The 27,798-nt window shown below is 36.8% G+C and overlaps 3 protein-coding genes and 1 pseudogene across 3 annotated transcripts in view; all 4 read left to right on the plus strand.

Moving 5' to 3' along the window:
- Positions 1 to 2,099: 2,099 nt before the first annotated feature.
- On the plus strand, positions 2,100 to 8,297 carry LOC107594475 (polypeptide N-acetylgalactosaminyltransferase 6-like; annotated as a pseudogene).
- Positions 8,298 to 9,476: 1,179 nt separating this feature from the next.
- On the plus strand, positions 9,477 to 21,354 carry LOC107594481 (glucose-6-phosphate 1-dehydrogenase-like). Its single transcript, XM_016284550.1, has 15 exons — positions 9,477 to 9,516; positions 10,017 to 10,049; positions 11,471 to 11,589; positions 16,784 to 16,821; positions 17,262 to 17,370; positions 17,451 to 17,668; positions 18,314 to 18,472; positions 18,647 to 18,759; positions 18,953 to 18,957; positions 19,023 to 19,149; positions 19,496 to 19,714; positions 20,307 to 20,542; positions 20,723 to 20,799; positions 20,904 to 20,996; positions 21,081 to 21,354. Exons 1-15 carry the CDS (start codon positions 9,492 to 9,494, stop codon positions 21,169 to 21,171), a joined length of 1,662 nt encoding a protein of 553 aa, XP_016140036.1. The 5' UTR covers positions 9,477 to 9,491; the 3' UTR covers positions 21,172 to 21,354.
- Positions 21,252 to 26,155, plus strand: g6pd (glucose-6-phosphate dehydrogenase). Its single transcript, XM_016284562.1, has 11 exons — positions 21,252 to 21,260; positions 21,423 to 21,560; positions 21,641 to 21,858; positions 22,504 to 22,662; positions 22,837 to 22,962; positions 23,367 to 23,460; positions 24,501 to 24,687; positions 25,280 to 25,515; positions 25,696 to 25,772; positions 25,877 to 25,969; positions 26,054 to 26,155. The coding sequence occupies exons 1-11, from the start codon at positions 21,252 to 21,254 to the stop codon at positions 26,142 to 26,144; spliced, it is 1,428 nt and encodes a 475-aa protein (XP_016140048.1). The 3' UTR covers positions 26,145 to 26,155.
- Positions 26,156 to 26,409: 254 nt separating this feature from the next.
- The window catches only part of LOC107594500 (N-alpha-acetyltransferase 10-like), a 3,551-nt gene continuing 2,162 nt past the window's right edge, over positions 26,410 to 27,798 (plus strand). Inside the window, exons 1-3 of the mRNA XM_016284572.1 lie at positions 26,410 to 26,596; positions 26,972 to 27,070; positions 27,148 to 27,206. Of these exons, the coding sequence (XP_016140058.1) occupies positions 26,576 to 26,596; positions 26,972 to 27,070; positions 27,148 to 27,206 (179 nt within the window). The 5' untranslated portion in view covers positions 26,410 to 26,575. The remainder of the gene's footprint in view (positions 26,597 to 26,971; positions 27,071 to 27,147; positions 27,207 to 27,798) is intronic.

Below are 27,798 nucleotides of genomic sequence, written 5' to 3' on the forward strand. Positions count from 1 at the left end.
AGGGAAGCAAACACAGTACCCGATGTACTGCGGACAAGCAGGAGTGTATTGTAGTAATACTGACTCTCACACTGGGGCCTCTTGTCTAGATCAGGGCTGAACGACTCCTGATCGTCTCCTTATTTTCGTTTACCTTTCGTTCGTTTGTTTCATTCTTGTTTTTACTTTATTCGAAGGATTAGAAAAGGGACGAGCTCTTCAACTCTGCAAAGGCAAGTTGAGAAAAGACTCTTTATGAATATTGACAAACTTTCCCCCTCTAAAAATAAAAAAAAATGTCTGTTTTATTTGTTTTTTGTGATTGCTTTTTATTGTGGTTTTGTTTGAATCCCTTTTTAAATTTGGTTTTGGTATAAGCCATTGTGTTTGCATAGGAACTTGAAGGGTTTTATCTGCTTCAAATGATTGATAAGAACATGTCACCTGTTTTATCGCCGTTATTGGGCATAAAAATGGGATCAGATTTTTATTTATTTGCAATTAATGATAATCACTTCCATAATCAAACTAGTATCACTTAAATTAACAATGTGAACTGATTCATTTCAAAACTCTACCTGAGAGTTGCGTGTAAATCAAGATGCCTTGCTCATTAAAGATTTTATGCATGTGATTTAAATACCATTGTTAACGCAACTTAACATGACCCTAGATCATTATATCATCCTGTTGTGGTCCGTTTTTGATACTAACGAAAGAAGATTCAAAACATTTATTAGAGGTCTACTAAAAACTTGACCTCGGGAAGATGTTTCAGAATGGAAACTGCTTCAGGTCCAGTTTAGGCACAAATGGTTCATTGTTTTATTAATACTGGACTTAGCCACCATAATGCATGTATATGCAAAGAACAACATTTAGCACAGAGTATGGAACTTAATTTATTGCACTAAATTCTATAAACAATATGGCACAGCCATAGATGTGTAGTGGATACGCTAGACTTGCATTACTGTGAGTTGTGTGTCCTCTGCACCTCCTGATCTGCAAAGCCAAGTGACACACTGCAGTGTTGAAGCATTATGGGACTGTGATCATCATGTGAACATACTGTCCAACAGACTTATAGGCCAGGAATCAAAACAAGCTGAAGTCTGGGCATGTCATTGACATCTCATTCACAAACCTGAGAAAAGAAGTGAAATTTGCATTAAAGCATTACACATTACTTGTCTGTTGACAGACACACATTAGCCTACATAGCTTCATACTTGGTCATTTGGCTGTTTTTGCGTGGGAAGCGACGGGTTTGAGTCCAAGGCTCCTGGTTCTTCAGGCCACCGCTGGAAACCCACCAGCCGTACTGCTGGTTGTCCGTCACAGCTACACGATACAGTTCTTTAGGAGCTGAAAGGGAAGCACAAGCTCTCACACTGATATCACTTATTAACAGAGAATTCCTCCATTTTGTCCGAGCATAATTACATGGACTCTCAAGAGTAACAGATTGAGTATGTGGGTGTTTGATGGATTTAGTGTGAACTTACACCTCTGAACGCGTCTGCTCAAGTCCTGATATCTGCTCTGGCTGCCGAGATGCAGGTCTGAGGAGTCTGAAAGGAAAGCAACAAACATGTCGGACCTCACTACTGTAGGTAAACAGTGCTGAAGACTTCTCATAGAGTCGCACCAAAGCAACCTTACCTCGTGCAAGTTGGTTCTGAGTAGATGTTAACATCCTGTCCCCAAAAGGGTTCTGATAGCCCAAATATGTGATTCCGAAGAATGCCATAATCACTACTGTATTACGAGAACTAGCTAAACAACCGCGGAAAGAACGAGCTGAACCGAACGAGCACCGAAAAGAGTCGAAGACGAGATTGAGCGCTGTCTTCAAACGCTGGTTAACGTGTTGCCATGGATACATACTTGCACTATCTCCCGTTTATTTATCAGCACTGTTATAACCTAAACCCTAAAGCATTTCGAAGTCATAAATATTGCTTGCTTATTAAATATCCCCTCCGTCCACTTGCTAGTTCGCCGTCCTATAGTTAACGACTTGTTTGTTTGTGGAGGAAATAATCCGAGAGTTAAATTATCCAATGGGGTGCACCTAGTAATCTTACTGCTTGAAGAAAATGTAATACCGAGCCATTTTCTAAACATTTTCTCTGGTGTGTGTGTGTGTGTTTACAACTGAAAGTGGTTACAACGCTTGGCTTCGGTACAGGTAAGCACTTGAGTTGAGCCCGCAGTCCTTTTTATAAAATAATTATTCAAATGACAGAGTTCGCATCAGTCAATGTACAAATACTGATAGCCTACTTTGCTATTTAGTCTTTTAGGTTTGGCTATGTGGTTCTTTTAGAGATTAAAATAGTTATTTAATAGAGAGTAGTAGCTATTTAGACTTCTTCCTTACTCGACATTTCTTTTTTTTATGCCTGTCTGATACTTTTTATGAATTTTTTTTATTATGCTTCCATTTACAACAAACAAACAAGGTACATAAACACATCACATAATCTAACAACAGGTTGAGCATAACCAGTGACAAACACGATCACAATAAACCAATAATAAAGAAGATAGAACAAAAATAAAACAAACCAAAAGGGGCTTTTTACATTAGTTTATACATGCTCCAAACACGAAATCAATTTGAGAGCTTTCTTGTTTTTAACCAATTCTAAAGGTTTGCACAACATTTTAACCTCATTAATCCACTGGTTAACCTTGGGTTTAGATTTAAACCATCTACATTTATGAATGAAAAAACTTTCCGAGACAAAGCAAGAAATTAATAACAAAATCCAACTCTTTGTTTTCCAGACAAATACCAAACCGAATTAACTTCATAATAAGGGGTGGGAGTTCAGCCTCTCTAGACTGTAGCCAGTTCTGTACATCTCTCCAAAAAAAAGTGGCACCAAATCACAACAAAAGAAAACGTGCTCTAGATTTTCAATATTCGTTTCACAAAAAAACATCCAAATGACATTTCAGTCTTAAAAATTCATTGGTCGGATAAATCTCATTTCAAATGTTGACGTTCACCTCCCTTAACTTTAGGAGGAAGAGGAAAATATATATAGCTTTTCCTAATTTTTTTAATTTCCATAATATCAAAATCTTTGAGCATGTATTCCCTTCTAATAGGGTTAGAATAATAAGCCTGTAAAATAAAATCTCTAATGACTCTATTTGTAAAAAAAAAAATGTATCACAAAAATCATAAGCTTCTAAGGAGAGCTGTCTCAGTTCTGGGGAGACTTTGGAGTACAAAATGTCTGCCTGTCTGATACTATTGGATGTATTCACGGAACAGAGGCCGAAGCACTACCAAAACAATGCTCTTCTGTTTGACGCATGCAGGTTATTTTTACCTGCTTTACACAGTGTAGCTTTAAAATAGTTCTGCTGCGTGACAAATGAATCCGCATATTCCATGTTTCACTCATTGTGTCCTTAATTAATATGAGCTCATAAAAATGAATGTCACAATGAAGAACACTCTTGCCGCTGTTTGACATTTCATGTTAACGGCTCAAATTGAAAACGGCACAAACTAATTTACGTTGCAGATTTTTTCAGATGCTACAAATGGCTGAAGTTAGATCAAGTTGAAGTTGAAACCGAAATGTGCTCCAGTTTGGATTGTTTTCTTGTAGGATGCGCTTACGAAGTCCTCAATGTGCACTACCCATAAAACTGAGCATCTTGGGACGGACCATTTTAATCACCATACTATGGATATCACTGCTGGATCTAGAAGGGTGGAGGTCTGCCAGCTACTGGTTTCAAGGTCTTTCCTTAAAGCCAAGATACAGAGGCGTTATGGGTAGGAATTCCAGCAGCATCTGGGATTTTCAGATGAACACCTCTAAACCACCCTTTGAAGAGGCTACAACGTTATCTGCAGATGCCAGGTGTCCCTCTGGGTTCTACAGCATGGAGGAGCTCAGGCCTCACATTGAGAGACCTCAGGAGGATCCTGAAGGACTTGGAGCTGATGGAAAGCCCATCATCACTGGCATCTTGACACCTGCAGAGCTGAGGGAGAACAGGAGGGTCTTTCTAGAAATGGCTTTAACCAGTTTGCCAGTGATCGCATCTCCTTCCACCGCAGTCTTGGTGTCGACACGCGGCCCCCGGAGTGAGTACCATAGGAAGCAGACTGAGTATAATTTTTCATATTTTACCCTTTGATCATGTAGCACACTTCTAGTACACTGTTACTCTTTCAAGATGCATTGAGCAAAAGTTCAGAAGATGTCTGCAGTTACCCACTACCAGTGTGATCATTGTGTTGCACAATGAGGCATGGTCCACTCTTCTCCACACCATCTGCAGTGTCTTACACACTTCACCAGCTGTTTTACTTCAATCATACTGGTGGATGATGCAAGTACTCAAGGTGAGTAAAGGCAAGCATGCATTGATTACCGCTTTGAATAAGGTAGACAATAAAACGAGCAAACAAATTCTATGAACTTATGTTGAAGGATGGAACCAAGCCATATCTAGAGACCAGAATATCATAAAGACCTGGGGTCTCATTTATAAAACTCTCCGTAGATTTCATCCTAAAAGTGTACGTACGCACAAAAGTTTTCAGATTTATAAAACCATGCGTACGCCAGAACCTGCGCAAAAATCCCTTTATAAATCCCAGTCAGGGTAAGATTGTGCATACGTGCATCTCCACCCCGACTCCTCCCTGAAATCACCATATATGCAGCTTACAATGCCTAGTTTTACTATGAATAACCTCATGTGCATATCATTTCCATGCACATTCCATCCACGTGACACCATGTTTAACACCGTCAAAGGTACAAGACATTAAGGGAATATGAGATACGGACTATAAATGCCATTTGTGCCATACACCATTTTTATTGCTAAAAATCATCCAGTGTCCTTGTTATGTTTTAGAATAAATATATCAAAATATCCATAAAAACAAAACTGTTTAAAATAGTTCTCAGATAGGCTAAATATTTTAGAATAGAGTTGAGCACATTCTTTTCCACTGGCCAAATAAGTGTGTGTGTTTTCTCAGGTGAGTGTTTCTATGGTTGGTTGGAGCCTCTGTTGGCCCGGTTAGTTCAAGAACCTACCACAGTTGTGAGCCCAAGCATTGCTGTCATCGACAAGAACAATCTACAGTTCATAAAGCCTGTGGTGTCAGCCCGCACGCATAGCCGTGGGAACTTTGACTGGATCCTGAGCTTTGGCTGGGAGACTATTCCTGAAGAAGAGAGGGTGAAACGCAAAGATGAAACCTATCCTGTCAGGCAAATCTACAAAAACACACATAGAGACACCTTTCTCATGTCCACATATTAAGTAAAATTGCATTATATTGCTGCTGCATATGAAACACCAGTTTTCAAATAAAAATTTTCGTTCAGGACACCCACGATTGCCGGTGGGCTTTTTGCCATTTACAAGCAGTTCTTTGAATACATTGGAACCTATGATGACTAGATGGAGTTTTGGGAAGGAGAGAACATAGAAATGTCATTCAGGGTAAGACCAACTAGCAGGTTTGTATCTTTTGCATCCCTCTAGTGAACTATTGTTAACAAAATGAGAAGATTTTGACATTTGTCATTTGCAAATGATTTACTATAACTCATTCTAATTCTGATACAGTTTTGTTAGTTAACTAAAATTATTAAACATAATATTCTTTAATTCAAATAAAGCCAAAATAAAAATAATATATAGAAGAAAATAACAAATAATAAAATGTAAAAGAATATATAAGAAAATATATAATAAAAATGACAACTGAAATAGAAAAGTTGAAGTACGAAAACTACTAAAATTGAAATTAAAGATAAATAAAAGTATATATTATATATATATATAACAACAATAGCAAATAAAAATGATGAAAGCACATAACAAAATGATTAAAACCCAAACAAAAATTACAATGAAAACTAAATGTATAAATAAAAGCTAATTCAAAATATTAATAAATACTATAATGTTATATAAATAATACTAAAAATAACTCTTCTGCTGTCATACATTATGTATTGTCCTATTATTTGTTTCAGTTTTTTTATTATTATAACCATTTCTTACTATGTGTCAGTAAGTTATTGTTATTTTAGCATGTGTGTTTGGCTCAGTGTTATTTTTTTAGGATTACTGATGAAATAATGTAGTTTGATTTGTATTAGTTATCCATTTTAGTTTTAGTTACAGTTGTAGTAATGTTGTCATTTTATTAGTTTTTTATTATGTCTATATAGGTTTTTTATTAAGTTTTAGTTTTATTTAATTTGAGTTATTTCAGTACTTCAACATACAAAATGAAAATGAAATAATATGTATATTGAATGTATTTATATATATATATGTACATGTATATGTATGTGTGTGTGGTTGTGCATACACATATGTAGTTGTTTTTTGGTGTTTGGCTTAGTGTTTGTAAAGTAAAAGTCTCTTGCAGGTATGGCTTTGTGAAGGCAGTCTAGATATCATTCCCTGTTCTGTGGTCGGCCACATCTTTTGCACCAAAAGTCCGCATTCCTTTCCAAAAGGCATAGATGTGATCGCACGCAACCAGGTTCGCCTCGCAGAAGTCTGGATGGATGATTACAAGAAGATTTTCTACAACAGAAATAAAAAAGCTGCTGCCATTGCAGCGGAGGTGAGAGAAGTGGATAACACATTTCATATTTTAAATGATTACAAAATCTTATTTGTAAAGCTCACATATTTCTCTTCTACCTTTGAGGAGCACAGAAATCATTTGGAGACATCAGTGAGCGCCTGAAGCTCAGAGAGAGGCTGCATTGCAAAAATGTATCCTGGTACCTAGAAAACATTTACACCGAGGCCTTTGTGCCCGATTTGAACCCTGTGCTGTTTGAATCGGTAATGTAGTGTTATAATTTCAGATTTGCTACAATAATAGCTATTACCAGAAAAATATTAATTTTTTGTATATTGTGTCTGTAGTTGAAGAACATTGCCACAAGCACTTGTCTTGATATTGGTGAGAAGAATCCTGGAGGGAAGTCAGTGGTTTTATTCATTTGCCACAACATGGGAATAAACCAGGTACTTTATGATAACTGCTGTCATCTGCACGTAATTTTTTATTGGCCGTTTTTAATAATTTTCCAAACATTTGTTTAGCTTGTTTGGCCAAAGTAAACAAAAGCACACTGCATATAACATAAAATAAAAATGGAAGATACAAAAAAAAAAGCTAATTCTAAATATTAATAAATATTATAATGGTATATAAATAGCGCTAAAATATTTTTAGTTATCAATTTTCTATACCTTTCTAAATATTTGTTTTGCTTTGTAGTATTTTGAGTACATGTCGCATCAGGAGTGGAGGCATAATATTGATAAGCAGCTGTGTCTGCATGCGACGATCGAGCCTGAACGCGTGCAAGTGGAGCTGTGCAACTTTCAGGATGAAGGAACCGTCCCTGCTCCACAGCAGACATGGAGTTTGATTCTTGTTTCCCAACAGGTGTGGTACATCTCCCAACATCCCTTTGCCTCTGGCTGCATAATGCCACAAATAATGAGTGCAGAATTATGGCACAAAATGATCTTATCTCAAATTGGGTGGGTGTTATCTTTTAGAGATTTAAATTTCATCTTAATGTGTGTTATCTTACCTTTTATATATCTGCAATTGTTTGCAGATATATCTTCTCCATAATGCTCTCTTTAGTAAGTGTTTAATGGTGGAGTATGGCAACATCATCATGAAAAACTGTGACCCTGCCAACAATTATCAGCATTGGTCTTTCATCTGAACTCAAAAGGGGTTCGTCCTCCATCAGATTATCTGATTCTTTTTTTTTTGGAATATTGCACAAAACAGAAGTGCAGTGAATAATGTTGCATCACGGTTTCGCACTAATGTAAGGTTTGTGCTGTGTATCAGGAGTTCTTAATTGAATTATTAATCTCAATCAAATGAAATTGAACTGATTAAATTAAACTTGATTAAATGCACTAAAATCAATGTTTGTCGAATAATGCACACTTTTAATAAACAATGTTGTTCCTCGCATCAAACGCTGTTCAGTTGTAGTAGCATTTGACTAATGTGTTTATAAATTAAAGCTGATGAATGAAAATGTCTTTTTGTAAGCAACTTGTGCAGTGACTGCATGTAATTGTGCAGTGGATTGAATGGTTTATCTCTGAGCCAGGCTTCTTAAAAGTCCAATCAAGTATGGACATTAACGCAAGGTGGCGCTAATGCAACAGAATAGAATAGAGCATGCTGTTTGTTCTGCAGTTGTTAACGTAATGTTAAATGTCTAAATCATTGAGGTAGCTTTATACTAAATATCTATGCGGCTATGCTTAATTGTTGTAATTATTAAATACGTTTGTTATACGTACCTATATTAAATTTATTTGTTTGTTTCTTACGGTGGCTGAGAAGTGCAAAGCAAATCACAATTCTGAAAACAAAATAATTCAGAAAGCACAACAACAATTCAGAAAACATTATAACAAGTCAGAAAACACAACGACAAATCCGAAGCGGACAGACTGCAGGAGGGCGGGGCTTGTGGAAAACAACCCACGCAGGGCGCTGATTGACAGCTAAACGCTGCAATGGTGAACATGCTGAACGCTCTTCAGTCCAATGGAGAGGGCGCATGCGGAATATCTAATGAGTGTTAAGTCCTGCTGATAAGAGCTAGAAAAAAGTCGAATGAAGAGCTCTGGAAGAATGTCAGTACGACATTGCAGATAAAAACTACGGTGGCTGAGAAGTGTAAAACAAATCACAATTCTGAAAACAAAAGAACAAATTACAAACGCAAATGCAAGTCTAAAAATCAAAATAACAATTCAGAAAACACAACAACAATTCAGAAAACGGTATAACAAGTCAGAAAGCACAATGACAAATTCGAAAACAAAATAAGTCAGAAAACACAATGACAAATCAGACAAACCGGAAGAGGTAGGTATAGTTTGAGACCGCGCCATTGGTTTGGGATTACTCACCGCTGACTGGACGAGACATCTGTCAATCAACATATACAGGGAAGAACCAGCCGAAGAACAGCAGAGTCGTGGTAGAAAGTTCAGAGATGGTATTAAAGTAGCTCATTGTGTTTTCTGACTTGTTATACTGTTTTCTGAATTGTTGTTGTGTTTTCTGAATAGTTATTTTGTTTTTTAGACTTGCATTTGCGTTTGTAATTTATTTTGTTTTCAGAATTGTGATTTGTTTTGCACTTCTCGGCCACCGTAGTTTTTATCTGCAATGTCGTACTGACATTCTTCCAGAGCTCTTCATTCGACTTTTTTCTAGCTCTTATCAGCAGGACTTAACACTCATTAGATATTCCGCATGCGCGCTCTCCATTGGACTGAAGAGCGTTCAGCATGTTCACCATTGCAGCGTTTAGCTGTCAATCAGCGCCCTGCGTGGGAAGTTTTCCACAAGCCCCGCCCTCCTGCAGTCTGTCCCCGCCCACCGCTCTTATCCCCAGCGCAGCTGCGCGGTGACGTCTGATTCTCCAGCAATGATGGGCAGTCGAGCGAGCGCTGGTGAGTTGCTCTCTCCACCAATAACATCACACAAACCCGCCGTGTCATTTCAACAGGGAAGGAGGAAACTGTCTTAAAGAATGACACTGTAGTGGCTATTGTTATATTTTTGCGCTGAGTCTGTTGCAGCTCTTTAAGTTTAGCTTGCTGTTTAGTCCTGCTGTTTTTGTTTTGTTAAGTGAAGAGCACTATAAGTAAGTAGCATGTTGTCATGCAGTGTATATTCAGCTGTCTACAAAGTTCAACTTTTACTTTACCAGCTTTATCATGTACCGTTTGATGTTAAATGTATTCCAGATATCTATGTTTAAAGCATTTGTTGTGAATGCGATGCATTGCATAAAATTATTAGCAAGCTGTAAGTCCAGTCAGTGCCAGGCTGAGCCCTGTTAAATAAGGGATTGTGCTAATAACATGGTAAGTTCAGAGTGTGGCTTTGAGGGAGGTTGTGTTTTTGTGTCACAGGAGGTTTATATGTGTACCTTTCCTGTATGCCACAGAGAGAGCACACACTACAGTCCCTGAACTCAGTGGTAGGACTTTTTTTGGTTGTCATGCCAATTCAAGTAGTTATGTGACCTGACTTGCCAAATTTCTAGTTAGTTAATTGTTAGAACAGCTGTAGTTGGTGTTGTTTATATGTTCCCTAAAAAGTAGAAGCGACTCTGCATTGGCAAGGAATTATTGCATGTGAAATAACTTCATCAGATCCACACCATTTATCTAGACTACTTCTTTCCAAGTGTATGTCTTCATAATCAGGCCATTTAGTTAACAAGCTTGCTCTGTGGTTGATCTGTTGTGTTATCTGTTGATATTGTGTCACTTGTTTAATATTCATACTAATGCCTTTGACATTGTACTGTGTGCAGTGTTGGGGGTGACTCATTACAAGTAACGCGAGTTACGTAATCAGATTACTTTTTTCTAGTAACTAGTAAAGTAACGCATTACTTTTTTAATTTACAAGAAAATATCTGAGTTACTTTTTCAAAAAAGTAATGCCAGTTACTTTGTTTTCCCATTTATTGACTGACAGCTCTCCTGTCCCCATATTGGGAGAAATCGGGAGCAGGCCTACAGAGGAATTGTGTGCGCTGTGTGAACCTGATGCTACTGTAGTTCTAGACTAAATGTGAATGTGCATTAATTCATCCCACTCATAAAAAACATATTTAGTATTCATCAAAATGAATTAAAACAGTGAAATGCAAACTCAGAATATGATGCAAACCTGCAATAATTAAATGTTAAATAACACAAATGTATCTAATCCCATTTTATTAACCGATGTCTTTGCTGCTGACCTTTGATGATCCAGTTCAACCATACTAATAAGCAAAAATGACTTTAGAGAAACTAACAATTGTGCTTTGTTTTTTTATTGCTGAAGAGTGTTTCTTCTCCTGCGTTCTACTGTACAGACATGATTTTACTTTTGCTTCAGCCTGAGGTTTATTCATTACACTTTTTGGTGTGAAAGGGCTTTTATATTTGCTATAAATAGAACTTCTTATGTTAAAAACAATCAAGCCCTGCTTATATTTAAAAAGTAATGCGAAAGTAATGCAAAAGTAATATAACGGATTACTTTCCATAAAAAGTTACTAAGTAACATAATTAGTTACTTTTTTAGGGAGTAACGCAATATTGTAATGCATTACTTTTAAAAGTAACTTTCCCCAACACTGACTGTGTGTGTGTGTTGGGCAGCTTTAGTTAAAGTGCTCTTTGGAGAACATTTTTTGTATGTGAATTTACGTGTTTCAGTAGAGATATTTAGCAGTTTTGCTGTTTTTGTTGTCATTAAGTTATGTGTTGTATCAGCATTATCGTCCATCCTGATGTCTATGGAAATGATACAGCTGTAATATAACTCCATAAACATACTTTTGATCTGACTGTATGAACAACATGAGATCTGCGGTTTAATCTTTTTCTGACCTCTTGGCAGACAAGATGAGCCTTCCCCTCTCACGCTCTGAAGTGTTTGGGCAGCTGAGGAAAGAACTACATGATGATAAAGAATTTCACCAGTCTGACGTTCATACCTTCATCATCATGGGGGCTTCGGTGAGTCTCCGTGTTTGTTAGTGTGGTATTTTAAAATCTCTGTCTCTACTAATGAGGAATTGATACAGTCTCATCTGCAACCATTGATTGTCACTCATTTTGTATACTTTGGATCTACTGATGAGCTTTCATGATGAATTCATGTATTTGGGTGACTTTGTTTTATTAGAGGGACTACATTTTTCATGTACATCAGTATTCTGAAATTAATTGAAAATTCTGAAATTAATTGAAAATTGGAAGTGCTCTGTTTAGTACTGAATCTTGTAAACGCCACAATCCAATTGCCTGATTCAGTTTAAGACAATATTCAGATTTCCCAAATTCTGATTCCCACCCCTGGAATATCATACATTTGTTGCATGCAAACACCTTATTCAGAAAATAGAAACACTTTAGATTAGGGAAAAATATCCACTATTAACTAGTTGCATATTACTAACACAATGGCTGTTTATTAGTGCTTATAAGGCACATATTAATGGCTTATTCTGCATGACCATATTCTAGATTCCTTAACCCTACCCCATTACCTAAACTTAACAACTACAACCGCTACCTTACTTACTATCAATAAGCAGCAAATTAGAAGTTTGCTGTGGGAAAACTCTTAGTTAACAGTGTTCCCTAATCTACGGTGTTAGCCAGAAAATTTACCGAAAAGCGATATATGTGCACACTCCCCACAACTTCCCAGTTTGTAAAGCACAGTGAAATGCACATTACAACTGGCACAGGTGCGCATACAGTTTCATCACCAGATTTCATCACACTTTCCATGATTGCATATAGTTTGTGGAATGAGTGTTTCCCCATTCTAAAATTCTGTTGCCATTTTGTAAACTTCATTTACAAAGACATCACTGCTCTCTCCCACCAGTCCTTGCTGCAAACTTTCATCCCTTCACTTTTCTTCTGTTGCTCTAGTTACACATTACTGCATGTGTTTATTAATGTTTGTGCCATGCTTTGCATTTCATGGTGGTGTTTTTGGGATTGTTGGAGGTAAGAAGTCCTAATTAAATGATTGTGAAAACATTCTAATAAAAACTGACCAATGGCAGCATCTTGACTCTTTGAGAAAAGAAACCGCACGTGTGAATTGGCATACTTAAAAAAATGTACAGGAATATTCTGATGCCTGTTGACATAACTATCAAATTCAGAATATGACACCAACCAGAATATAGACCGTGCATGTAGACGTACACTCCATGAAGAACCTTTAACATCCATGGAAACATCGTACATAAAAGATTCTTTATAGTGGAAAAAGGTTCTTTAGATTATTAAAATGTTCTTCATACTAAGAAAAAAAGGTTATTTTAAGAACTATTCACATAAAGGTTCTTTAGGGAACCAAAAATGTTTCTTCTATGGCATCATTGCAAAACCCCCCTTTGGAAACGTTTTTGAAGAGTAAAGTCATTGAAATGACTGTCAAAAATTGGTCCAATTTGTCCAAAATCATACTAATGATGATGACTTGGTTCCTATTTCATATTATTTCTTGTACATACAAATTTCTTTGGTTACACAACTTGTTTTACAGCACAGCCTGTTAACTGCTGAACCAATAAAGGAAGAAAGTCTCAAATTCCACTGAATTAATAAAATCGCCTTGTTGTGTTGTACAAGGAAGTACAGCAGAAATTATGCAACCATGAAGGGACATTTCCAACATAGGGCTTCTTTTTATCATCCAGACAGAACAGGGTGGTTGAGTAATTCAGCGGTTCAGTTCACAGCCCATGAACGCTTAAGGCCTTGAAAGCTGATTGGTCAAGTGTGGTGACAGAAGATCTGTGATTGGCTAGTCGTGATGAAAGACTCACTGTATCGAGCCTTGATTAGATTCAGCATGAACACATAAACTGTGATGAGTGCTGAAAGACCTAATGTATGAAAAAAAAAATCATGCAAAGTGTTTAGAATGTCAAAATGAAGTTTGCATTGTAGTAGCTTTTACACTTCTCACTAGACTGTTGCTCTTCTTAACTTTGTGATGAAATTTAAACCCTCTTCCTCCTTTTTTTTGGCTAGATTTTCCTTGTTCCTCCTTATTTTGTTCAACTTTTTACTAGTCCGTTTTTACACAACTGCTTTGTGAAAAGATCTTTGTGACTGTTGGCTTTTCCTGTTCTTATTGTTTGGGGTTTTAAATCGGTGCGAGTGAGCTGGATTATTTCATATCACTCTCTGTCAGCACTTTTCTTTCAGTTGGTGTGGAGAGCGAGATGAAAGAGCTGGCTTGTGTTTGGGATGAGGGTGCAGACAGAGAGATGGTGGAGAGAGGGGATATGCATGGCCAGGTCTGGATCATTGGTTGGCATGGTGTTCAATAGGTTTATGGCATAATATTGAGTCTGTTCAGAAACCATGTCAAAATGCAGATGCAACATCACCTCATTTGTCTAACCTTGAGCCACTTAGATTCAGTGCATCCACCCCCAGCCATCTGTCACATTACCAAATTTGTACATAACTTCGACAGATTGTGAGTGCTCAGTTGTGAGTAGCTGTCATTAGGAACTATGTAGCTTTGCAAATGACACACTTAATTATAATTAAAGACACATGATTATCATTTTTGATAAAGAAATCTGTGCTATAGAAATTCTGTTTCACTTACATGTGGTGTCTGCTCATCAGTCGCCATTATATAACAGTGAAAAAAACTACCTCTTTATAATAAGACATTTTGCACAAATCAGACCAAGTAAAAGAGTTAAGCTAGGCCTTTAATGATTTGCTTAATTTCAATAGTCGCATAAAGATAAAGCAAATGTGCTAAAAAAAAACGTTTATAAATGGAATGGACAGGAATGTCTCAAAATATTGTCTTGTGTGACAATATTTATTTTATTTTGTGAGTGAATTAGATTACACATTTGTGAATTATATAGACTTCCATTTTAAAAGTTTGAAAGAAGTCTCTTATGCTCACAAATGCTTCATTTATTTGATCAAAAATACAGTAAAAACAGTAATATTGTGAAATATTATTACAAAACTTTTTTCTGTTTGAATAGGTTAAAATGTAATTTATTCCTGTGATACAATGTTGAATTTTCAGCATCATTACTGCAGTCTTCACTGTCACATGATCCTTCAGAAATCATTCTGATATGCGTATTTGCTGCTCAAGAAACATTTCTTATAATTAGCAATGTTGAAAACATTTGTGCTGCTTAATATTTTTGTGGATTTTTTTTTAACCTTAACGTGCTGAAGCGTCAGAATTTGTTGACACAATACCACAGGAAAAAAATCTGGCATAAAAATATTATATTGGATTTAATAGTTAGTAAGTGAATAAATGAATGCTATTTATGTCACATGTATTATCTGCTTCCACCACTAATTATGTTTAATATGTTTTAGGATGGACGCATGTCTGAATTATCTGTTTGCCATTGTTAGAAAGTAGGCTGCTTAAGTGGTTGGAAAGAATCTCCTGGTGTCAAATGCATTACTGTACCTTTACTTTTGTGTTTTTTCCCCCAAAGTGACTTGCATTGTATTCAACATGTACCTTTTTATCGTTTCATCCACTTCTCTGGAAATCAGTCCCATAGCCTTAGTGTAAAGCATAACACTTTTCTTTAGACACACTATCAGAACAAATACACACAGTTTCTCTGGCTGCTTGGTTTTGTGTGTTTGTTTTAGTATGATTATGCTGCGTTCTTCGTGCTAAAAGGTCATGGATGAGTTTTTGTCAAGTCACCATTACTGAGTGCTTTTCGCCATAGCAAAGCAGCAGGAGTGACTCATAGATGAAATAGTGAACTGATATATTTACTAATATCCCCCAATAATGTGTATCTGGAGAGATGGGACTCTCCCACAATGCCATAAATCAGCCAACACAAACTGAATATTGCTGTCTCACCATGCTCAGAGCATTTCTCATGTGTCTGAATGGGTGTGGATCTGTTCTGCTGAGATCAGTGACCTTTGCATTGAAAAGATTGAATCACATGTAGCAGGGATGGGTCGACTTTTCAATCACATTGAGTCAGAGTGACAGCTGACTATAAACTGACTATACCTTATTAAAAAAATAGCTGCTTGGCTGGACTTACAGACCCCATTAAATAGTTGAACAAATGCAGATTGCTTTCCTTTGCAGATGTATTTACCATTTGCAAGGTTTTTGTAGGTAGCTAGTAGCCTTCAGATTTCAACCCTGAAAAACTACACAACAACAGCAGTGACGACACTTTCAAAATGAATATATGTCAGTAACTTACTTTTCAACCAATTGATGGTGCAACTTGCTATTGCTAGTCAGTGGCAGGTGATATTAGAGGGGCATTATTATCCTACATTTGTATACTGTATACCAGTGCAAATCAGTATTGGTTATCAGTATTTCTGTTCTGCTTTCTGAAAAGAAAAAAGACTTTTAAATGTGCATTTGCTGTTTTTTTTTTGTTTGTTTTTTTGTTTTTGGTCAACTAGGTGCAAAAATAGAAGCACACATTGCAAAAAAAAATAAAATGGAGAAACAAAGTGTGTCATTGACCAAAAATAGAAATGTGAATATAGAAAAAAGTTGCCACTCTGTGGCTTCAATGAATAAATAATTTATCATACTCCTGCTCAGTTTTCAGGAGTACAGCAAGCACAGGGGTTTTCTTATATAATATAGTGAACTCTTCGTGAGGGACCCCTTTCATTAACTATAAAGGCAACTATATCCGTCTACAGATCCATTTATGCATGATATTTTAAAAACAACATGTTTCCAAAATTAAATATTTCTGACTTTTTGTCGTCGTACTAAATATTTTTCCAAAGCAGCTTTACAGAAAATATTTGGTGAGAAGACTCCCTAAAGGTGTCAGTAATTATGTCTTTTTTATTATTAATATTATTATTTTAGTTTTAAGTAATTGGTTTACAAATGTAAAGTGGGATACATTCCCAACATTGTTCTCATTGTGTACATTTTTGCTAGATTTTTGGTTTTTGGGCAATTGTAGTTTTTGGTTGGGTCCCGTGTTCATCATTTAGCCTTTAAGATCATCTAACACTGATCACCGATCAGCTTTTCTCTTTGAAATTCTCTGATGGGATTAACTAGTTTTGAAAATGTTGCACTATGAAAAACAGTAAATGGCTTTTGTGTAATTTAGCATAAATGAATAAATTGTACCGTGATATATCAAATGTGTTCTTTTTGTAGGGAGATCTGGCCAAAAAGAAAATCTACCCAACTTTGTGGTGAGTACTCTGACATAACACGCTTTTACACATATTAGTATTTACTAGTGCAATACCATTCAACGTTTAGATCTGGTAAGATTATTATTATTTTTTTAAATAATTTACTTATGCTAAGCAAGGCTGCATTTATTTAATCATATTGTAACATAAACAATTTAAGATTTATTAATATTCTATTACAATTACAATTGCGGTTTAATTAATGTTATTCTGTTTTAGTTTTTTTTTCTTTTTTCATTTTTTCTGGGTCCTTTGAATACAAAAGTCCAAGAGAATTATTGGAAATTGAAATCTTTTGTAACAATATAAATGTTTTTGCTGTCACTTTGATCAATTTAATGTGTCCTTGCTGAATAAAAGTATTGATTCCTTTCAGAAAGTATTATTAACACCTAATCCTTTGAACAGTTTGAAGTATTTCTGTTTGCCTCTTGTAGGTGGTTGTTCAGAGACGGTCTTCTCCCTGAACAGACATATTTTGTGGGTTTTGCGCGTTCTGATCTGACCGTGGATGCCATACGTGCAGCCTGCATGCCCTACATGAAGGTCACAGCTCTGAGAGTTTCTCCATGTGCATTTATCTATTTACTGCATATGTGTGTTAATATGTCCTCTCCTCCCTTTAGGTGGCAGACTCTGAGGCAGAGCGGCTCGCTGCGTTCTTCAGCAGAAACTCTTACATCAGCGGGAAGTACGTGGATGAATCCTCTTTCGCTAACCTGAACACTCACCTGCTGTCCCTGCCTGGAGGAGCTCAGGCCAACCGGCTCTTCTACCTGGCCCTGCCGCCCAGCGTCTACCACGACGTCACCAAGAACATCAAACATCAGTGCATGAGCACCAGGTGAGGAGCAAACGCATGCAGTTTTTTTTTTTTTCATTTTTGTTTATTGATGTGATTGCTTTCGTAACGTAACGCAAGGCAAATCTTGTCCAAAAGTTGGCCAGAGTTTGTTACGGACTTGAATGGTACAATTTTAAACTGACAAAAAAATCATGCGGAAGAAAAAAATCCTTACGTCGAAGAAGGCATCTGAGCCATTTATAGGGACCATTATTATAGGAAAATAAAGCTGAAATAAAATATAAATATTAGATAAAAAACTTCAAACAAAAATTTGAAATGTTTCATTGGCAACTAACCTAAATAAAATACGTTTGTTAAATACTAAAATTACTAAAACTAATACAAATTATTTAAAGCTAAATACAAATGTAAACTAAAAATACATCTAAATCTAAATTTAAACCAAATCCTAATAAAAATTGGAAAAAAAAGAAAATTGCTTGAAAACTGAAAATATTAAAATAAAAGCTCATTCAAAATGTTAATAAATACTATAATAGTATATTAGTAATTCTGAAATATCACTGGCTAGATGTGAGGTGTAGTTTCTGTTCGGTTTTCTAATTGTCTGTGTATATGATTTTGCCCTAGCAAAGGCCTTTTTCACATGCAGCATATTTCTTGTGTTTGTATGTTTGTTAGAGGCTGGAACAGGATAATCGTGGAGAAGCCTTTTGGACGTGACCTGCAGAGCTCAGAGGAGTTAACCTGTCATCTCTCTTCTCTCTTCACTGAGGACCAGATTTACCGTATAGACCATTATCTAGGCAAAGAGATGGTCCAGAACCTCATGGTTCTCAGGTGTGGCTCTTTCCATTTCCCATTGCTCTTTTCATCCCTCTCTGCCTGCTGCTTTTCACTGGCTGTCACACGCAGTTGTCATTTGTGCATAATTAAGGGTTAAACTCCACCAGGAATCTCTTCATCTGTCTCCGCGTTTCATTAGTTTCAGTTTTCTTTTTTATTTCCTTAAAGGTTTGGAAATCGGATATTTGGCCCCATATGGAACCGGGACAGTGTGGCTTGTGTGGTTCTGACCTTCAAAGAGCCGTTTGGTACCCAGGGCCGGGGAGGATATTTTGATGATTGTTGTTATTATTATTATTGTTGTTGTTGTTATTATTATTATTGTTGTTGTTATTATTATTATGTCTGCGTGTGTGTGTGCGCGTATGTTCAATCACATGTCATTCACAGCTTAGCTTATTGGTTAAAATGAAGCATCCAACTGAAGTGCTTTTGTTGAGATAAATGGGAATTATCCTGAATTGCTCTCTACAGGTACTGTAGATCCTCTTTCTAATACCTGTTTTGTTTTTGTTTTTTGTATGCTCTCTGTGTCCCTCTACAGGTAAAGGTGCTGAAGTGCATTGAGCCGGTCTCTGTATCAGATGTGGTCTTGGGTCAGTATGTTGGAGATCCAGATGGGGAAGGAGAGGCTAAACTGGGTTATCTAGATGACAAAACTGTCCCTGAAGGCTCCACTCAGGCTACATAACAGTGTTGAAGTAGACTTGTTTTTTCCTTTTCCTGTTTGTTTGTTTATTTATTCATTTTATTTATGTTTTGTTTTAAGACTTTTTCCTGTCTGCTGCAAAGAGTTGTTATTGTTGTTATTATTATTATTATTATTGTTGTTGTTATTATTATTATGTCTGTGTGTGTGTGTGTGCGCGTATGTTCAATCACATGTCATTCACAGCTTAGCTTATTGGTTAAAATGAAGCATCCAACTGAAGTGCTTTTGTTGAGATAAATGGGAATTATCCTGAATTGCTCTCTACATGTACTGTTGATCCTCTTTCTAATACCTGTTTTGTTTTTGTTTTTTGTATGCTCTCTGTGTCCCTCTACAGGTAAAGGTGCTGAAGTGCATTGAGCCGGTCTCTGTATCAGATGTGGTCTTGGGTCAGTATGTTGGAGATCCAGATGGGGAAGGAGAGGCTAAACTGGGTTATCTAGATGACAAAACTGTCCCTGAAGGCTCCACTCAGGCTACATTTGCCACAGCATTGCTTTATGTAAAGAACGAACGCTGGGATGGTAAGTGCTAATTAGCTCATTTTTACAGTCTGGCCAAAGATCTAAAATTTTGACCTTGATACTATAATGACCTGTGGCTGTTTCTGAAATTAAAAGCATCCTTTGTGCTGCTTTAATAACTGATTTAAATGAGAAGCTTTACTAACCCTTTGGTCTTGAAAATGAAATTGTTTTGTGGTTGAAAATGCAAAATAAATTTTTAGCACATGCGCTGCTATTCAAAAGTTTGTGGTTGGATTTAAAAAATACATATTTTAAAAGAAGTCTCTTATGCTTACCATTTATTTGAGTAAAATACAGTAAAAACAGCAACACTGTGAAAACATTTAAAATAACTATTTGAATATATTTTAAAATTTAATGAGTCAAAGCTGAATTTTCAGCATCATTACTCCAGTCTTCAGTGTCACATGATCCTTCAGAAATCATTCTAATATTATGAATAGAAAGTTCAATAGAACAGTATTTATTGGAAATAGATTTTCATTTTTTTGTCAATTTATTATTTTGAACAGCAGTATATACCTTAGTCTTTCTCTTCCTGAATGTGTTGATATTTTATTAAACCATTTGATTACCCGTCTCTCTCCAGGCGTTCCCTTCATCCTCAGGTGTGGAAAGGCTCTGAATGAGAGGAAGGCAGAGGTGAGGCTGCAGTTCACCGATGTTCCTGGAGACATCTTTAGCTCTCAGTGCAGGCGGAACGAGTTGGTGGTCCGTGTGCAGCCCAACGAGGCCATCTACGCCAAGATGATGAGCAAGAAACCCGGAGTCTATTTCAGCCCTGAGGAGACCGAGCTGGACCTGACCTACCACAGCAGATACAGGGTAAAACGCACAGCTTTCATTCATTCATTCTCTGTCTCTTTTGTCCTAATTGGCAACTTTGACTAATAATATGTGGGATATCATATGTAGAAAATGACTTGATTTCAACCAAAAATCTTTATTAAAGTTCCTTCATTTTCTCTTTATAAATGTGCTTTTCTCTGTTCTCCCTTTTCAAAGGACGTTAAGCTGCCTGATGCCTATGAACGTCTGATTCTGGACGTCTTTTGTGGCAGTCAAATGCATTTTGTACGAAGGTGTGTTTCTCATTGTGATCTCTGCTATGATTAGTACAGTAATGTAAATGTAATATGTTGTTACAGTAAACAACCATTGCTGAATTTGACTTGCTTTATTAAAGTGATGAGTTGAGGGAAGCCTGGAGAATCTTCACTCCTCTTCTTCATCAGATAGAGAAGCAGAAGACGCCACCCATCAAATACAAATACGGAAGGTAAAACTTTTTTATTTTTTTTAAGAAATTGTTGGTGAAGTGATGTGTAATGTACCTCACATTCTCTCTGGTTCTCTCTTATAGCCGTGGTCCTGCAGAGGCTGATGAGATGGTACAGAAAGTGGGATTCCGCTACGAGGGTACATACAAATGGGTGAACCCACACAAACTGTGAAAGAAGACGACGACTAAAAAAATCATTCCAAGATGAGTGCCTGAAATAAAAGAGAAATAAGGGCACTTTAGTATTTGAAGATGCACTCTGTTAGCACTGCATGTAAAGAAGAACCAACAAGACTAGCAAACACTTTTTTTTTTTTTTTTTTTTTTGTTTTTTTTAATTTTTCACCCTTTTAATGTGTCCTTGCTGAATAAAAGTATTGATTCCTTTCAGAAAGTATTATTAACACCTAATCCTTTGAACAGTTTGAAGTATTTCTGTTTGCCTCTTGTAGGTGGTTGTTCAGAGACGGTCTTCTCCCTGAACAGACATATTTTGTGGGTTTTGCGCGTTCTGATCTGACCGTGGATGCCATACGTGCAGCCTGCATGCCCTACATGAAGGTCACAGCTCTGAGAGTTTCTCCATGTGCATTTATCTATTTACTGCATATGTGTGTTAATATGTCCTCTCCTCCCTTTAGGTGGCAGACTCTGAGGCAGAGCGGCTCGCTGCGTTCTTCAGCAGAAAATCTTACATCAGCGGGGAGTACGCGGATGAATCCTCTTTCGCTAACCTGAACACTCACCTGCTGTCCCTGCCTGGAGGAGCTCAGGCCAACCGGCTCTTCTACCTGGCCCTGCCGCCCAGCGTCTACCACGACGTCACCAAGAACATCAAACATCAGTGCATGAGCACCAGGTGAGGAGCAAACGCATGCAGTTTTTTTTTTTTTCATTTTTGTTTATTGATGTGATTGCTTTCGTAACGTAACGCAAGGCAAATCTTGTCCAAAAGTTGGCCAGAGTTTGTTACGGACTTGAATGGTACAATTTTAAACTGACAAAAAAATCATGCGGAAGAAAAAAATCCTTACGTCGAAGAAGGCATCTGAGCCATTTATAGGGACCATTATTATAGGAAAATAAAGCTGAAATAAAATATAAATATTAGATAAAAAACTTCAAACAAAAATTTGAAATGTTTCATTGGCAACTAACCTAAATAAAATACGTTTGTTAAATACTAAAATTACTAAAACTAATACAAATTATTTAAAGCTAAATACAAATGTAAACTAAAAATACATCTAAATCTAAATTTAAACCAAATCCTAATAAAAATTGGAAAAAAAAGAAAATTGCTTGAAAACTGAAAATATTAAAATAAAAGCTCATTCAAAATGTTAATAAATACTATAATAGTATATTAGTAATTCTGAAATATCACTGGCTAGATGTGAGGTGTAGTTTCTGTTCGGTTTTCTAATTGTCTGTGTATATGATTTTGCCCTAGCAAAGGCCTTTTTCACATGCAGCATATTTCTTGTGTTTGTATGTTTGTTAGAGGCTGGAACAGGATAATCGTGGAGAAGCCTTTTGGACGTGACCTGCAGAGCTCAGAGGAGTTAACCTGTCATCTCTCTTCTCTCTTCACTGAGGACCAGATTTACCGTATAGACCATTATCTAGGCAAAGAGATGGTCCAGAACCTCATGGTTCTCAGGTGTGGCTCTTTCCATTTCCCATTGCTCTTTTCATCCCTCTCTGCCTGCTGCTTTTCACTGGCTGTCACACGCAGTTGTCATTTGTGCATAATTAAGGGTTAAACTCCACCAGGAATCTCTTCATCTGTCTCCGCGTTTCATTAGTTTCAGTTTTCTTTTTTATTTCCTTAAAGGTTTGGAAATCGGATATTTGGCCCCATATGGAACCGGGACAGTGTGGCATGTGTGGTTCTGACCTTCAAAGAGCCGTTTGGTACCCAGGGCCGGGGAGGATATTTTGATGATTTTGGTATCATTCGGTTAGTTTTCTTGCTTTGAGATGATTTTTGCACCTGTGAAACTAAGATGTTTAATTGCATGTTACCGAAAGCTGAACCTGTTTGATTAATTTAACCTGTATGATTTTCTTCTGTGGAACACACACACAAAAAAAAAAGTTTCATGCTTGCACAAAATGTTCCATACAATGAAAGTGTATTGTGTGAAGCACCATAAAAGTAGTCCATAAAAAGAAACATAAAGCATGAAGGGAAAATGCACATCATTTCAAAGACAAATTTTTTTATTTTTATTAAATTCATTGGACTTTCTGTTCATGAGGGTTCCCTTCAAAGGCTGAGAGGATTTTGATATTCTAATCAAGCATGATTTGTAAATGAATGTATCCCTCTCTTTCTTTATATCCTCTCTTTTCTGTCTCCAGTGATGTGATGCAGAACCACCTGCTGCAGATGCTCTCTCTGGTTGCCATGGAGAAGCCTGCATCCACCAGCTCTGATGATGTTAGAGATGAGAAGGTAACGAGCCGGTCAGCCAATGAACTGTGTACAGCCGCCCCTTGCAGCACTCTTATCTAGATGATCCTGAATTTAGCCTTGAGGAGCAAATATATCAAATAAAACTATTCATCACCTCGGTCTTTACTACTTTTAACAATGTGAAGTAGATTTGTGCTTTTCCCTGTTTATTTTGTTTCCCTATTTATTTTTATCTTTTTTTCTGTCTATATTAATTTTTGTTTTTGTACGGTTTTGTTTTGTTTTGTTAAAATACTTTTAACTGTGTGAATTAGACTTGTGTTTTCCCCAAATGAATAGGGATTTGTTTGTTCATGAATATTTATTTAGTTGATTTGCTGATTTTTTTTTTGTTTATTTATTTTTATTTTGTTTTTTGTACTTTATTTTTTTATTTGTTTTTGAAGGATTTTAACAGTGTGAAGTAGACTTGCGTTTTCTCTTTCCCTGTTTGTTTATTAATTTTCATTTTGTTTTTGTTTGAAGTCTTTTAATTGTGTGAAGTAGGCTTGTGCTTTTCCCTGTCCCTGTTTATTTTTTCCTTTTGTTTTGTACAATGTTTTTGTTTATTTTATTTTGTTTTGTTTTTGTGCCGCTTTTTTAAATTATTTTTTTACCGCTTTTAACAGTGTGAAGTAGACATTTATTTCTGTTTGTTTATTTATTTATTGAAGACTTATAACAGTGTTGAAGTAGACTTGTTTTTTCCTTTTCCTGTTTGTTTGTTTATTTATTCATTTTATTTATGTTTTGTTTTAAGACTTTTTCCTGTCTGCTGCAAAGAGTTGTTATTGTTGTTATTATTATTATTATTATTGTTGTTGTTATTATTATTATGTCTGTGTGTGTGTGTGTGCGCGTATGTTCAATCACATGTCATTCACAGCTTAGCTTATTGGTTAAAATGAAGCATCCAACTGAAGTGCTTTTGTTGAGATAAATGGGAATTATCCTGAATTGCTCTCTACAGGTACTGTAGATCCTCTTTCTAATACCTGTTTTGTTTTTGTTTTTTGTATGCTCTCTGTGTCCCTCTACAGGTAAAGGTGCTGAAGTGCATTGAGCCGGTCTCTGTATCAGATGTGGTCTTGGGTCAGTATGTTGGAGATCCAGATGGGGAAGGAGAGGCTAAACTGGGTTATCTAGATGACAAAACTGTCCCTGAAGGCTCCACTCAGGCTACATTTGCCACAGCATTGCTTTATGTAAAGAACGAACGCTGGGATGGTAAGTGCTAATTAGCTCATTTTTACAGTCTGGCCAAAGATCTAAAATTTTGACCTTGATACTATAATGACCTGTGGCTGTTTCTGAAATTAAAAGCATCCTTTGTGCTGCTTTAATAACTGATTTAAATGAGAAGCTTTACTAACCCTTTGGTCTTGAAAATGAAATTGTTTTGTGGTTGAAAATGCAAAATAAATTTTTAGCACATGCGCTGCTATTCAAAAGTTTGTGGTTGGATTTAAAAAATACATATTTTAAAAGAAGTCTCTTATGCTTACCATTTATTTGAGTAAAATACAGTAAAAACAGCAACACTGTGAAAACATTTAAAATAACTATTTGAATATATTTTAAAATTTAATGAGTCAAAGCTGAATTTTCAGCATCATTACTCCAGTCTTCAGTGTCACATGATCCTTCAGAAATCATTCTAATATTATGAATAGAAAGTTCAATAGAACAGTATTTATTGGAAATAGATTTTCATTTTTTTGTCAATTTATTATTTTGAACAGCAGTATATACCTTAGTCTTTCTCTTCCTGAATGTGTTGATATTTTATTAAACCATTTGATTACCCGTCTCTCTCCAGGCGTTCCCTTCATCCTCAGGTGTGGAAAGGCTCTGAATGAGAGGAAGGCAGAGGTGAGGCTGCAGTTCACCGATGTTCCTGGAGACATCTTTAGCTCTCAGTGCAGGCGGAACGAGTTGGTGGTCCGTGTGCAGCCCAACGAGGCCATCTACGCCAAGATGATGAGCAAGAAACCCGGAGTCTATTTCAGCCCTGAGGAGACCGAGCTGGACCTGACCTACCACAGCAGATACAGGGTAAAACACACAGCTTTCATTCATTCATTCTCTGTCTCTTTTGTCCTAATTGGCAACTTTGACTAATAATATGTGGGATATCATATGTAGAAAATGACTTGATTTCAACCAAAAATCTTTATTAAAGTTCCTTCATTTTCTCTTTATAAATGTGCTTTTCTCTGTTCTCCCTTTTCAAAGGACGTTAAGCTGCCTGATGCCTATGAACGTCTGATTCTGGACGTCTTTTGTGGCAGTCAAATGCATTTTGTACGAAGGTGTGTTTCTCATTGTGATCTCTGCTATGATTAGTACAGTAATGTAAATGTAATATGTTGTTACAGTAAACAACCATTGCTGAATTTGACTTGCTTTATTAAAGTGATGAGTTGAGGGAAGCCTGGAGAATCTTCACTCCTCTTCTTCATCAGATAGAGAAGCAGAAGACGCCACCCATCAAATACAAATACGGAAGGTAAAACTTTTTTATTTTTTTTAAGAAATTGTTGGTGAAGTGATGTGTAATGTACCTCACATTCTCTCTGGTTCTCTCTTATAGCCGTGGTCCTGCAGAGGCTGATGAGATGGTACAGAAAGTGGGATTCCGCTACGAGGGTACATACAAATGGGTGAACCCACACAAACTGTGAAAGAAGACGACGACTAAAAAAATCATTCCAAGATGAGTGCCTGAAATAAAAGAGAAATAAGGGCACTTTAGTATTTGAAGATGCACTCTGTTAGCACTGCATGTAAAGAAGAACCAACAAGACTAGCAAACACTTTTTTTTTTTTTTTTTTTTTATAAACGGTTGCAAAATTGAGTCTTGCGAATATTATTCCTAGTAGCATAGTATATTACAAATATATATATATTCGTGTTTTCATGGACTTTTATTATAGTTATCACCGGAAGGACTTTTGTAGCCGAACATCCGTCTTCCGGTCAGGGGCAACATGGTTGTGGAGGTGTAGCTGCGTCCATCTGCTGCATATTCGATTCTATAGAAAAATCTTTGTGTCAATTTGACAGCTATATTTATATCATATAATATATTTATCAAGCAATCCAGCGGGCAAAATGAATATACGCAACGCACGGGTGAGTAAGGGGAAGTAAAGCCAGACATTGGGATAGTCATCAGACAGTGGCTGCGTCTCAAATCCCATTTTGGGCATCATAGACGCGTACCGGACGATGAGGCTTTTTATTTTCATGACTCATGCACGCTTTGCAGTTTTAAAGTGACCGTGTTCTGCACTTTTGTATCATTTTATGTCTTTTCCACCATGTTACCACCACTCTTACATCAATGTCAAGCACCAAAACAGTCATCATTTAGTTATACATGACTACTTTCCAGCTTCTCTCTGAATATTAGAATGAATCCTGTCGTTTTTTTCTGATGTATTTTATGTGAATGATTTAGTACTACTGCAGGTGGCAGTCTCAATGATTCTCTCTTCATGTTTCCAGCCAGAGGATCTGATGAACATGCAGCACTGCAACCTGCTGTGTCTTCCAGAGAACTATCAGATGAAGTACTACTTCTACCACGGCCTGTCCTGGCCACAGGTCTGAGACTGACACGGATCTGTGTACACACATCACATGCTGAGCTGCTTTACTGAACTGCTGTGTTTGTTTTCTAGCTGTCCTACATAGCAGAGGATGAGAATGGGAAGATAGTGGGATATGTGTTGGCTAAAATGTAAGTTTGTTTTTTTTTGCTTTCATGTGTGAGATGGCCATGGTTGTTATGCTCCAAGTTGTTAAGTTACAGGGATGCTCCACCCAAAATTGAGAATTCTGTCATAATTTACTTACCCTCACATTGTTCCAAGCCTGTAAGACTTACTTTCTACTGTGGAACTTAAAGGGGTCATATGATGCGATTTCAATTTCTCCTTTCTCTTTGGAGTGTTACAAGCTCTTGGTGCATAAAGAAGATCTGTAAAGGTGCAAAGACTAAAGTCTCAAATCCAAAGAGATATTCTTTATAAAAGTTAAGAGTCAGCCACACCTACCTAAAACGTCTCGTTCTAACACGCCCCCACATGTCTACCTCACTATGGGGGAAGATTTGCATAACGCCGCCCAAATGTTCACGCAAAGAAAGAAGGCGTAACTTTTATTCTCACTGTAGTATTGTTTCCGCCGCCTCCATGTCGTGAAGACTCTGTGTGCTTCGTTGTGAAAGCGAAACTACTTTGTCGCCGTTCCTCACTTTATCCTCTGGCCGTTCCACTAGCCCACCATGTGTGACGCTGTGTTTCGTTGTGAATGCGAAACTACTTTGTTTG

Source organism: Sinocyclocheilus grahami, unplaced genomic scaffold (genome assembly GCF_001515645.1).
Source record: "Sinocyclocheilus grahami isolate Dianchi unplaced genomic scaffold, SAMN03320097.WGS_v1.1 scaffold10.1, whole genome shotgun sequence".
Taxonomy (NCBI): Eukaryota; Metazoa; Chordata; class Actinopteri; order Cypriniformes; family Cyprinidae; genus Sinocyclocheilus; species Sinocyclocheilus grahami.